This window comes from Carcharodon carcharias, chromosome 32 (assembly GCF_017639515.1).
Source record: "Carcharodon carcharias isolate sCarCar2 chromosome 32, sCarCar2.pri, whole genome shotgun sequence".
Taxonomy (NCBI): Eukaryota; Metazoa; Chordata; class Chondrichthyes; order Lamniformes; family Lamnidae; genus Carcharodon; species Carcharodon carcharias.
Genome location: NC_054498.1, coordinates 23,995,277 through 24,008,224, shown reverse-complemented (window position 1 = coordinate 24,008,224; position 12,948 = coordinate 23,995,277). Strand labels below are relative to the sequence as shown.

The 12,948-nt window shown below is 41.7% G+C and overlaps 1 protein-coding gene across 5 annotated transcripts in view; it reads right to left on the bottom strand.

Moving 5' to 3' along the window:
* Nucleotides 1-12,948, bottom strand: part of LOC121271993 (casein kinase I-like) — a 212,200-nt gene that overhangs the window by 84,935 nt on the left and 114,317 nt on the right. For all 5 annotated transcript variants that reach the window (XM_041178281.1, XM_041178280.1, XM_041178283.1 and 2 more), the window contains one exon: nt 1,464-1,615. In XM_041178281.1, the coding sequence (XP_041034215.1) occupies nt 1,464-1,615 (152 nt within the window). The remainder of the gene's footprint in view (nt 1-1,463; nt 1,616-12,948) is intronic.

Genomic DNA, 12,948 nt, shown 5'->3' with positions numbered 1-12,948 from the left:
TTGAATGACTTTGCTAAAGTCCCTGTCATTGTTATTTCTAACAAAATTGTTAACCTGTTTAACATAAATGTTGAGCATCAAAGAATTATAAATTTTATTAAAATATAACTTAAAGGAACATACTCCAAGATGCTATTCTATAAATAAAATAGCTAGTTACAGCCCAAGTAGCAGGTTATAATTAATGATATAGACTTGCAAGTTTGGTCTGAGAACCTAAATCTAATATAGACTTGTCCAAAGGTATACCATCCTCAATAAGATGGCCTAAACAATATTTTGAAAAATGAGATGGACATTGGCATCAAAGGCATTGTGGACATCAGCAGGGAGCGAGTTGGGAAAGTAAGGGTTTTACTGTATATGTAGTTCCATCATTAAGGTAGGTTTAAACAGGTCCCTTCAATTTCCCATCTGGCAGCGATAATAGCAGAACAAACATTCCACAGAACATCTTAACTCACTTGGTTTTGTCAAGATGTCCATGTTGAAAGTTCATAAACATATCTCAAATGGTGGTGGCCAGCTAAGCACCTCAGTGAAACTAGGTTGAAACTTCCCCAGATAAATTAGTATGGACATCAAGTCCACTGATGCTCATGTCCCATGAAAGATTAAAATAAACTTTGAATTCAGCAAGCACCAATTGGATTCCAGCATAAGAATTAAACCTACTATGCAACTGTATACTTACTCCAGTGACTAATCTAGTGCCCTCCCCACACATCACTCTCCCCAACTGTTCCCAATCTCCACACCCACCCCATTACCACTCTCAACTCCTCACTTAGCTTGACAGGGACCATTTTTTTTGTAGATCCCTGTTTGCAACCTTACCCTCTCCCATCTGCTGCCCTCCACATCACCATGCAAGCTTCCAGCTGAAGCAAGCATTGTGAAATGCCAACAACGCTAATGAGTCATATTCCCCAAGGTGCCATGCTCCCAGAGGCTGGAGGTGGAAGAGGGTTAATGGAGTACCCACTACCCTGAATCCCAGCCCTGGTAAAAATAGACCTCGTGGTCTTTAGAAAAGAAGAAAACAATTCATTTGTATTTTAAACAATTTTGTTAAGTGGTTTGAAAGTACAGGAACACAAACACACACACACAAACACACACACACACGCAAACAAACACACACACATGCACAAACACACGCACAAACACACGCACAAACACACGCACAAACACACGCACAAACAAACACACACAAACAAACACACACAAACAAACAAACACACACAAACAAACACACACAAACACACACACACAAACACACACAAGAAAGCATCAACAGGGCCTTGACATTACAAGAACATTTTTTTGAGGGGGTAGAGGGGGTGTCACATAAAAACTTCATCTTAAAACATCTTAAATCACTGCGGGCACTGAAAGCGATAAATTCGTAATTCTCTAAGAACAGAGATTTCACACAGAATTACTTCAGTCACGTCACTCACCAACTGAATGGCAATCATTAGCACAGTCTTCAGTGTGAATGTCCGGTCACATAGATCAAAGAGGTCTTCCAGACTTGGTCCCAGCAGCTCCAGCACCATGGCATTATATTTACTACATGGTCCAAAGTAATAAACTTGAGGAACTCCTTCAGCTGAAAGGGAAAGCAGAGGACAGCGTTTACCAAAAAAACAAATTGACTTTTCAAAATGGTCTAAATAACGTTTCATCAATGAGACAATAGAGAGACTTATTCCATCGTCTAGCCAACTTTGAAAGCTCTGCTTTTGTACCATGTAGTAGACACTATTGTTTTGGTATGAGAACATAAGAACTAGGAGCAGGATTAGGCAATTCAGCCCCTTGAGCCTGCCTCGCCATTCATTACTATCATGGCTGATCTCATTTCGGCCTCAATTCCAATTTCCCACCCTCTCCCCATAATCTTTCAACCCATTACTAATTAAAAATCTGTCTATCTCCTCCTTAAATTTATTCTGCGTCCCGGCATCCAGTGCACTCTGAGGTAGTGAATTCCACAGATTCACGAGCCTTTGAGAAAAGTAATTCCTCCTCATCTCAGGTTTAAATCTACCACCCCTTAGCCTAAAACTATGGCCTCTCATTCTAAAATGCCCCACTAGGGGAAACATCCACTCCATATCTGCTTTATCTATCCCCTTTAGCATCTTATATACCTCAATTAGATCTCCTCTCATCCTTCGAAACCCTGGCGAGTATTGGCCTAAACTGCTCAACCTTTCCTCATAAGACAAGCTCCACATCTCTGGAATCAATCTAGTGAAGCTCCTCTGAACTGCCTCCAGTGCACCTACATCCTTCCTCAAGTAAGGGGACCAAAACTGTGCACATTACTACAGGTGCGGTCTCACCAATGCCTTGTATAATTGCAATTATACACTTCCCTATTTTTATACTCTATTCCTTCAGCAATAAATGCCAAAATTCCATTTGCCTTCCTTATTACCTGCTGTTTCAGCGATTCATGCACGAGGACCCCAGATCCCTCTGCACTGAAGCTTTCTGAAGTTTCTCTCCATTTAAATAATAAATTGTCTTTTTATTCTTCAGACCAAAATGGATAATCTCACACTTATCCATGTTAAACTCCATCTGCCAAACTTTGGCCCATTCACCTAACCTGTCCATATCCATATCTTATTTCTTCATTGCAACTTACTTTCCCACCTACTTTGGTATCATCTGCAAATTTAGCTATAGTACCTTCTATCCCTGAATCCAAGTCATTAATATAGATTGTAAATAGTTGGGGCCCAAGGACCGAACCCTGTGGCACCCCACTAGTTACAGCCTGCCATCCTGAAAAGCCCCATTTATCCCGACTCTCTGCTTTCTCTTGGTTAGCCAATCCGCTATCTAAGCTAATATATTACCCCTAACTACCTATGATCTTGTGTATTAACCTTTTGTGTGGCAACTTATCAAATGCCTTCTGGAAGTCCAGATATACTACATCTGCAGGATCCCCATTATCCACTTTGCTTGTCACATCTTCAAAGGACTCTAGCAAATTAGACAAACACGACTTACTCTTTATAAAACCATGCTGACTCTGACGGATTGCATTTTGACTTTCCAAATGCCCCATTGCCACTTAATCAATGAGCTTGAGCTTAATCAATGATTTCAATTTTACCCATCACCTCGCTTTCCTCCAAAATAAACTTGATTTCCAACCCTTCCTTTAATGATTGGTTAGAAGTGGGGAATATATGAAGACTGAATGATGCCCAATGGATATTTGGAATATTCACTGGTTGAATTGGTTTTGTTTCAATTAACTACAATGACAGAGGTAACTGTCTTAACTCAAACTTTTAAAAACAAACCTGGACATGCTAAAGCTCAAAACTTTCAAGGTAAAGACAGCTTAAGTAGCATTGCCCTGGTTACACAGAATGAAACAAAGTAATAACTGACTGAATGAGTGCAATAGGCAAGAGAGCTCAACTGCAAGTCATCCACATCCACCTTTAAATTAGTCCTAAAATAGAACCCAAGATGGGTGACCTGACAAAAAAAACTCTCATTTTCACGTTCACAATTAACATAATAGCAGTAGAAATAAGAGAGACAGAGAGGAGGGAAATGTGCAAGAAAGACAGTGGAAGATGGAGATGGTAGAGGATGAAGCAGCAGGCAGGGCTGAAAGTTAGTGAGGGGTCATGGAGGGGAAACATACCATGAGCACAAAGAGCACCAAATTTGATAAAGTAACACTAGATATTGGATTTAGACTGTGTATCCAGCTCACCTGAGAGTATGGACAAAGCAATACTCAAGTAATTAATTTTTCAAGAGCAGTTTAATTTCACATTTTCATTGTATGGTTTTTGTTGGAGACACACTGGTGTATTGGGGTTCTCCATTAAGCTTTGAATGAATTCAGGGAAGGAATATTTTCTCCTCTTCATGTTTCTCCTGATGGTTTTGATTCTTGAAAGAGTATAGCAGCAGGTAGCTGGCACCCAATTCAAAAGTTAATTCTTCATGTCAGAATCTAGTCAGCAAGATTATGAAGCCAATTTGGGTGTAGATATCTTTATAGCTGAGTGTCCTATCCTCACCAAATACCAGTATATACGCAAGTTTTACAGCAGGCGGTCAATGGTCAGCTGATCATTATCTGAGGAGGAGGGATTTGCAGGGCAACAGGGAAAAGATGAGGAAGTGACTCTAGATGAGTTGCTCTTGCAATGGGCTTCCTTCTGCACTCTAACCATTCTATGATTCTAACCATCCCAATGGTCTTGCTCGGCTTTTCTATTCTGGATGGAACTGGGGGAAGAGGGAGGGGGTAGGAAAGATAACACGCTATTGGCTTCAGAAAAGTGAAACCTACTCTCATTGTTCCTCCAATGATCATCGATTCCAATTAACACTCATCGATACCACAAAAAACTTGCAATTATATATCAAAATGCCCCAAGGTGCTTCATAGTAGTGTTAACAAAAGGAAAATAGGCAGTTGATCCATAATTGCTGTCAGAATGGCTGGCCCTTTTTGCAGATTGGAGTGAGTTGTGTGCTGCAGGAAGAAAAGCCTTGATTCTCCAAAGATCAGAGCCATCAGGCATGGCTGGGTCTACAGGGTGTACAAGTATGGCAGCCCGGAGCAATGGGAATCAATAATCAAGTAAAGGCTCTTCAGTTACCCTGTACAGAGTGCAAACCATCCATCATGTGCAAGCATTACAAGGAAGTGGAGGAGATAACCTTTGCTGATGGCTTTGTAACTCTAGAGCTATGCGCAGCCTTAGCAACTGGCAGTCAGCCAGAGTGACAGATGCAATTATGAGTGCTCGACATCTGTCACTATCTGGTGACTGGGGTCAAACTACACCAAGTGTCTAATAGGCTGCTCAGTACACTCACATTGAAAACTGAAACCCTTTTGGATTGAAAGGAGTGATTAATTTCAAGTGCAGCATACTTTCAAATTAGTCTCTGCTGAGCTGTTGGAGTGTGCACAATCTTGGTGGTAGTACTACACAATGCTAAACAGGGTTTGACATGTCAGCTTTCATCCAGCACCCCTGTACATTCAGGAATCAGGAAGGCTAACTATAACACGAGCTGCTTGTGCAGGCTCTTACATGAGTGACAAGATTTCAAGGTTATCATTGGTAGGCGGAATGTGGTGTTGAGCCCATGATCAGATCAGCTATGATCTTATTGAATGGGGGAGCTGGCTCGAGGGGCCGAATGGCCTACTCCTGCTCCTAATTCATACGATTTGACTTGCCCCTCCATTGATAAATTGCTGAGGTTCTGTCACACTTAAGAATATCCTACAAAATACATTCAATTGCTGATCCAGTGTTCACATTTAAAGAAAAATCCTTACTGTTCCATCTCAATTGCAATTCCAGCTATAGCAATGTCCATTAGACTGAGGTGATCAAGAGCCACTTGCAGCACACTGATTTTGCACCAATAACCTCTCAAGGTACAGGAAAACTTCAGGGGAGGACAGAAACGTAAGAAGCTTTAAAACTGGTGTTGAGATGAGGTAGCTGCCAGGCAACAATGGAACGTGCACGGCAAGCACAAAAACGAGTTTGTCAAATGTCCCAAAGGAACCAGACGGGGGTTCCCAAGAAGGGAATGAAGCAAGTTTCCACACAAAGCTGCAGAAGGGAGGGTTGCAAAGGGTAAGCTCTGCACAGAAAGCTGAGAAGGCAGAGCACAAGGACTGGGGAGGCAACGCCCAGCACTTTACCAACGAATCTCAAACTGGAACAGGGTTTGCACAAGTAAATAGGCTGCATGCTAAAGGTTAACCAAAGAAAGCAAGTCTTACTGATTGGATGCCAGAGCAGCACAGCAGCTGCAACCTAGGCCCCCGACATACACTCAAGCTATTCAGTGATTAATTGTAGTCTATCCTCTGTACCGGACAATTGCATATGATATGTAACCCAAGCACAGCTGCAATCAATTCCAATAAATTAATTTGTACCACTCTTGTCTCGCTGGTACATATAACAGCATGTCTCCATTACCCGCCTAAATGCTGGGACCATATGATAAAGTACGCTTAAGGAACAATTATCTTTAATTAAATAAAGATAGCAATCTTACCATAATTTCATCTACTTCTGTAGAAGTGGCTTTCATTTCATAAAGACTAATACATAAATTTACATAAATAATTTTTGATGCTGAGCACTGGAAAATTGCAACTTAATCCTAAATCTTAACAGACTCCCATCAAATTTCACTCACAGCTTGTGGTATCTGAAGCTCTTGATAAAATTACAGCCTTAACACCACTAAATATTCTGAATTCTAGCCACTAAATTTTAGATGTTTTAAAAATGCACCAAGATTATCCGGACAAGGCAAAAGCAAGGATGCATGAAGTGAGTTATTGAATGATGCTCTGAATTCAGTGCTACCCACAGCTTTGTCCTGCTGCCTGGGATTACAACCTCCGCTCGGTACATGCTTTGGAATGTAGCAATGATAATTTCACCTGTAACTACCTCCAGTCCCACAAGCCTCCAAGATCTCTGTGCTCCTCCAATTCTGGCCGTTTGCATATCCCCTATTTTAATCATTCCACCACTGGTACCCATGCCTTCAGATCCCAGACCTTAAAACTGAAATTCCCTACTAAAGCCTCTCAGCCTCTCTCTCCTCTTTTAAGACACTCCTTAAAACCTCTTTTGATCAAGCTTTCGTTCATTAGATCTATTTATGCAGCTCAGTGCCAAACGCTATTTGATAGCGCTCCTTTGAATTGCCTTGGGATGTCTTATTACACTGAAGGAGTTATACAAGTGCAACTTGTTGTATACAAAGTGCCAGCTTATGGTGTCCATATGAAAGGTTTGGAAAAGCAAACCAGAAGTTAGAAATAGGGGACACAGTTTAAAAACAAGGCATCTCCGATTGAAGACAAAGATGAGAAGGAATTTTTTTCGCTGAAGGTCATGAACTTTTGGAACTCATTCCCAGAGAGCAATGGAGTCAGCGCAATTGAATATTTTTAAGCCGTAGGTAGATAGATTCTTGACTAACAAAGGAGTCAAAGGTCATCAGGGGTAGGTGGAATATGGAGTTGAGGCCACAATCAGATCAGCCATGAATGTCGGAGCAGACGCGAGGGGCCAAATGGCCAACTCCTGCTCCTAACTGTTGCGTTCATTTGTTTGTAGTCATGGTTAGGTATCTGTGAAACCTAAACAACCTTTTACATTTCAGACTCCTGAATAATACAGGACTAAAATTTAACTCGCTTGGGGTCGGGGTTTTGGGGGGTTAGGGTTGGGGTGGTAGCAGAGAGAATATTGAAAACAGGCAGTCCTCTTCCCTGTCCTGCCTATAGGCCCCTTCCCTGTCCTGCCTATAGGCCCCATGAGAAGTTGGACCAAGATGCCAACACGCAATAGGGAAGATGGAGAAAACAATAGGACACAGCGGTGTTTGATTTATAAATTGGCAAGATTGGGTTAGGAATAAAATACTGTAAGCTAGCAGGCACCTATTAAAATTCTGCTGCCCTGTTCTCAATTGTAGAGGCCTGGGACAAAAGGACTTAAGTTGGTTTGTATTGTTTTCAATCAGCGCGAAAAAACAAGCACAACATCTGACACTAATTTCATCAAATCTGGTAAATGGTGGAACAAAACAACAAAGGAAAGCAAGTTAAATTAATGAAGATATTCACACCCCATCTTTCAACATCCTGAATTTAGGCCACAATGAGATATGTTAGCTAACTAGCACTAACGTTTGCTTGATCAATTTTCTTTCTATATTCTTGCAAGGCCATCAGAAATTCTTCTAAAAACCATTCAAGGGCACAGATTTCCAGAACAACGTTTAATCCTAAAACCAGTTCTTCACTGCGCTTCCCAGTCCCACAGAATAACCCTACAGGCAAGCAAAAACCTCTAAATTAGCAGACTGATTCCACAAGTTGAGCCAGGCAGTTTCATTAGAGAGAATTAAGAACATCATCATGGCTTAATCAGTAACACACACACTTCTGAATCAAAAGTGGATTCAGCCCCATTCCATTACTGGAGCACATGATTCAGACTGACACTTGAGACGGAGTCCTGGATAATGAGAGGTGCCACTAAATCGAAACCTTGTCTGTCTGCTTAAGTGGATGCAATAGATCTCGCACTGCTGTGCCAAGAGCAGGGGATTTCTCTGGGTGCCCTGGCCAACATTTCACTCTCAACAAACACTGCCAAAAGAGGTCATTTATTTCATTGTCGTTTATGGAACCTTGCTGTGCACAAATTGGTTGCCAAGATTCCTGACATAACAGCTCCGAATACATTTCGAAAGTAATCCCTTTTCTGTGAAATTTCAGCCTGAAGACACTAAAGGCGCAATATATATGCTAATTCTTTCTGAAACAAATACAGTTCTGAGAGAAGCAAGGGTCCCAATCTATAGGGAGAACGAAATGCAGTACGCCTCAACGCTTACATACCCTCAATTTAGCACATCCTTATTGCCGTTCACGGGAGTTACACTCCCGCAAAACCTCGCAACGGCGAAATTGCGAATGACGAACATACTTTACAATGGGAGTCAATTAGATTGGTTGTAGCCATCCTAAAATTTTACACGTATAAAAGACTAAAGGCAATAAAAACGATGTTCTAATAAACTGAAAGAGAAATTTATTGGAGAAATTGTTTAGTAAAACAAGGAATCAAGAAAAATGTAAAATTTGTAACACTTGTAGTACTTCACTTGAGAGCGGAAGTGGGCTGCGATCAGGAATTAAATCGCTGCAACAAGGAACATTCACGTTCAAACAATGTTAGACAACACATGTGCAGTGGGCACTTTCTACTGCAGGAAATGTGTCACGGACACCTTTTTTTAAACTTTATTTAGGTGGTTTTTCCTTTTCTCGGCATTTTCTAAAGATGGTTTCTATTTTTTATTTTTATAACTGCAGATAAGTGAACATTTGGACCCACAATGGGTGAACTGATGTACAAAGACTTTTGCGTGGATAAGTGAATTCGCGGAAGAGGAAGCCACGAACAGCAGGACTTTGCTGTCATTTACCTGATTGGAATAGCAATCTGCTACTCTCAATATTTTTCATATTTATGTAAGGGTTTTGTAGTGGCGTAGTGGTAATGTCACTGGACTCGTAACCCAAAGATCCAGGTTAATGCTCTGGGGGCATGGGGGTCAAATCCCACTACAGCAGCTGGTGGAATTTAAATGCAACTAATAAAATTTGGAATTGAAAGCTTGTCTCAGTAATCATGACCATGAAACTACCATTGATTTTCACAAGAACCCTTCTAGTTCACTTTAAGGAAACCTGTCATCCTTACCTGGTCTGACCTATGTGTGCCTCCAGATCCACAGCAAAGTGGTTGACTCTTAACTACTGTCCTCTGAAATGGCCTAGTAAGCCACTCAGTTCAAGGGCAATTAGGGATGGGTAACAAATGCTGGCCTCACTAGTAATGCCCATATCCCAAAGAATTAAAATGATCCTGGACTAGTCTTTTTATGGATATCAAAATAAACAGTCTCATTCACCAGTAGAGTATGTGGAATGAACTCTGATAAGTGATTGGGTAAACTTGGATTATATTTATTGGGAGATGAGGAAGTTAGTTGACAGTTGATCCAGACAATTAAAACACAAATGAGGGGAGGTCAGGAATGATTCTTAGGAAAGGGCACCAGTAAATGTGGAATCAGGGGAAAGCACCAAAATCACACCTTTGGTTTCTTCTTCTATTCCATCAATAGCTTCGAGTTCATCCCCGTCACCTCTGCTTTAAACCATTATTTATTGCCTCACCAAGCTCCACCTGTGTCCTCTTAATTCAGTTCTTCAGTCCTCCCTAAACACCGTCTTCTGCATAAGCCCGGGTACCCTGCTTACACTTGCAGCCTCTCTGCTCACATGGTCTCAACCATGGCCATCTCCGACTACTTCTGTGTATCCTTCATCATTCTAATCCCATCCAGCTCCTTTCTGATCTGCCCAAAGTCACACAACTGTACCTTAATCTCCAAATAGCTGAGCTTTCAGCCCACCATTTGCTATGACACTTCTGTAGCTGTTGACTTTAACAGCCACTCCCTCACCTACATTGTTGATACTTTTGCCCCCAGTAAAATCTTGACTCTCTCCTGGCTGGCCCCATCTTCACTCTCTCCAGTCAAAGTGGCCCAGAAGGCACATGATTGGTCTAGCCATGCATTTTACTGGAGCTGATCTACATCAAGTGTAATCATTAAAACTGCTCAACACACAGATGAAAGAGTCTTGGCATCTGTCTTCAGCACCAAATGTCTCCTTAAACCCCTCTCACCCTTCCACCCTCAGTTCCAACAAATGCAATGAACTCATGGATTTCTCACTCCAATTGAAGTCCTCATAGCTGACTCTGCTGCTTATCTCCCTTCTCTGCCAAACCGCCATCCAAGCTCCATTTAGCCACAAACGCCCATTTCTCTCTGGTATTTCTTCCATCATTTCCTTTGCAATCCTATCTTGTCCTTGAGAAACTAGCTCTTACTCCCTTGATCCAGTTCACCATCTGTCTTTTCTGGCCCCGATACTAGCCATCAGTGCAAATGATTCCTTCTTATTAAATCCACGTTATTCCTCCTCTACCGAAAACTAACATCCTTCACCCCTGCCCTTGAAAATTACCACCCATTTCTCCAACTCCCATTTCTTCTCCAAAGGCCTCGGACAGGTTGTTACCTCCCAAACATGCGCCGATCTGCCTTTCGACTTAGTTTTTGAATTTTTTCAATCAGATTTTTGACCCTGCCACAGTGCTTAACCAAAGTCACTAATGACTCTGTGACTACGAAGGTCATGCATTATCCCTCCTTGATCTCTATGCAGCCTTTGACCAACCGCCCTCTTTCAACAATCTGGACTCTTTGCGGTCCAGATCATTGGGACTGAGCACAGTTGGTGTCAATCTTCCCTACCTGACTGGGGTCAGAGCATCTCAATTCAACACCATTATTTCTACAGTCCCCAAGGGATTATCCTTAGCTTACTCCTCTTCCTCATCAATGTGCTGCCACTTAGCAACCTCAACTGAAAACATGTGATTGGGATCCATGCTTCCTACATTACAACCGTGACTATGCTTCAAAATGTAATTGCTCCACTGTAAAGTGCTTTGGGACATCTTGAGGTCATAAAAGCTGCTTGAGACATTTAAGTTTTTCTTTCTTTGCTGACTACCTACTTCTTCACCACCCCACTCTACACCTTCAGACTGCTCTTTTTTGATCAGCTACAACTTCGTCTAGTGAAACACTGGCAGGATCAAAACCATCATCTTCCACTCTCACCACAAATATGCCCCCTTGCCACAGATTCAATTCCCCTCCTCATCCCCATGCATTTGTTACCTAAAGACCCAGTTTTTCTAATGCTCTCCCCTGTCCAGCCTCCCAACCATCACCCCAATAAGTATCAGCCCAGTCTGCGCTCTGCTGTTGTATCGCATCATGTACCAATCCTACACCTATTGCCCCAGTGCTCACTGACCTACATTAGTTCTAGCTTCTCCCAGTAGCTGAAATTTTCAATTCTCACTGTATCCCTTCATGGCCTTGCCCATCTCTACCTCTGGTCTTTCAGGCGCCCATCCCACCAACCTCCCTCAATTGGCAGTCATGCCTCCAAACTTCCCTCAGGTCATGCCGGGAGTTTCTTCCCTAAATAACTCTAATTCACCACTTGATGATCCACGTAATACCCACCTCTCAACCCTTTCTAACATAATTTACAATAATCAACAATCCATTTAAATGCAAGTTATCTTAAAAATTCTGTTCACGCCTTCCTGCATAATCTCTGTTTCTGCCAGCCCAGATCAAATTGAAGGAGCTGTCACATTGAAAGTATGTGTGGGAGACTTTTTGGAAGCTAGTGACTTGGGGTAGGAATCAGTGTCTTGTAGATTAAATCTCGGGCAAGGAAAACAAAAGGAATACTGTCTGGTTTGAAAAGTCAGCATAAAAGCTAGTAACACCCAGTGCTCTCGATATGTTTCTGCGTAAGTAACTGTCTTTGTTGCTAATGACTTGTAGAACAGTTCATTTATTCAATATTAGGGGAACGTTGACAGAATAATGTAGAGCTTTGTAGAAGTTTTGGCGAATACAGTTGCACAGATGGACCTTTTCATTCAGCAAGTACCATTATCCCATTATTTATAACTCAACTGGGCAGCAAAATTAACATCAAGTCAGCTTTAAGCAGCTTTAAGCATTCTTAAGCAGAAACACAGGACCCACATCAGCAATCTAATTTGGCCAAATTAATCTCATTCACAACATTAATTTTATTATAGGGACATGAGTAGTTTTTTGGCTTTGGTATCACAAGTTCTGAACCATAACAATTCAGCATCGGAAATAAGCAAGCTTTTGCTTTGACTCCTTCAGAGGTTACAACATAGGACTGGGAGCAGGAGAGGCCATTCAACCCTTCAGACCTGCTCTGCCATTTGGGAAGATCATGATTGATCTGATTGGGGCCTCCCAACTCCACTTTCCTGTTTGCGCCCCATAACCCTCAACTCCCTTGTCTATCAAGAATCTGTAACTCAGCCTCGAATAAATTCAATGACAGCCTCTACTGCTTTCTGTGGAAGAGAATTCCACCACTTTGAGAGAAAAACATACTCAACTCTGTCTTAAATGGGAGGCCTTTTATTTTCTTCTATGATGGTAGGATCAAATGATAAAGCTCCAGTGTCCTGCACCAACAGTAAATGCAAGGCACAGGGTCACATTTAAAATTCTTCAGAGATCCTCACCAGTCTCACCAAAGTAGTCATATGTCATGATATCGATTGGAAACAAGATACTTAGCGATCTGAACTTGTTCTCCTGTCTGTGGTGGACTCTCTATCTCCTGGTGTTGCAGCCCTGCGGTGGTAATATATATTTTTTTTAACAGTT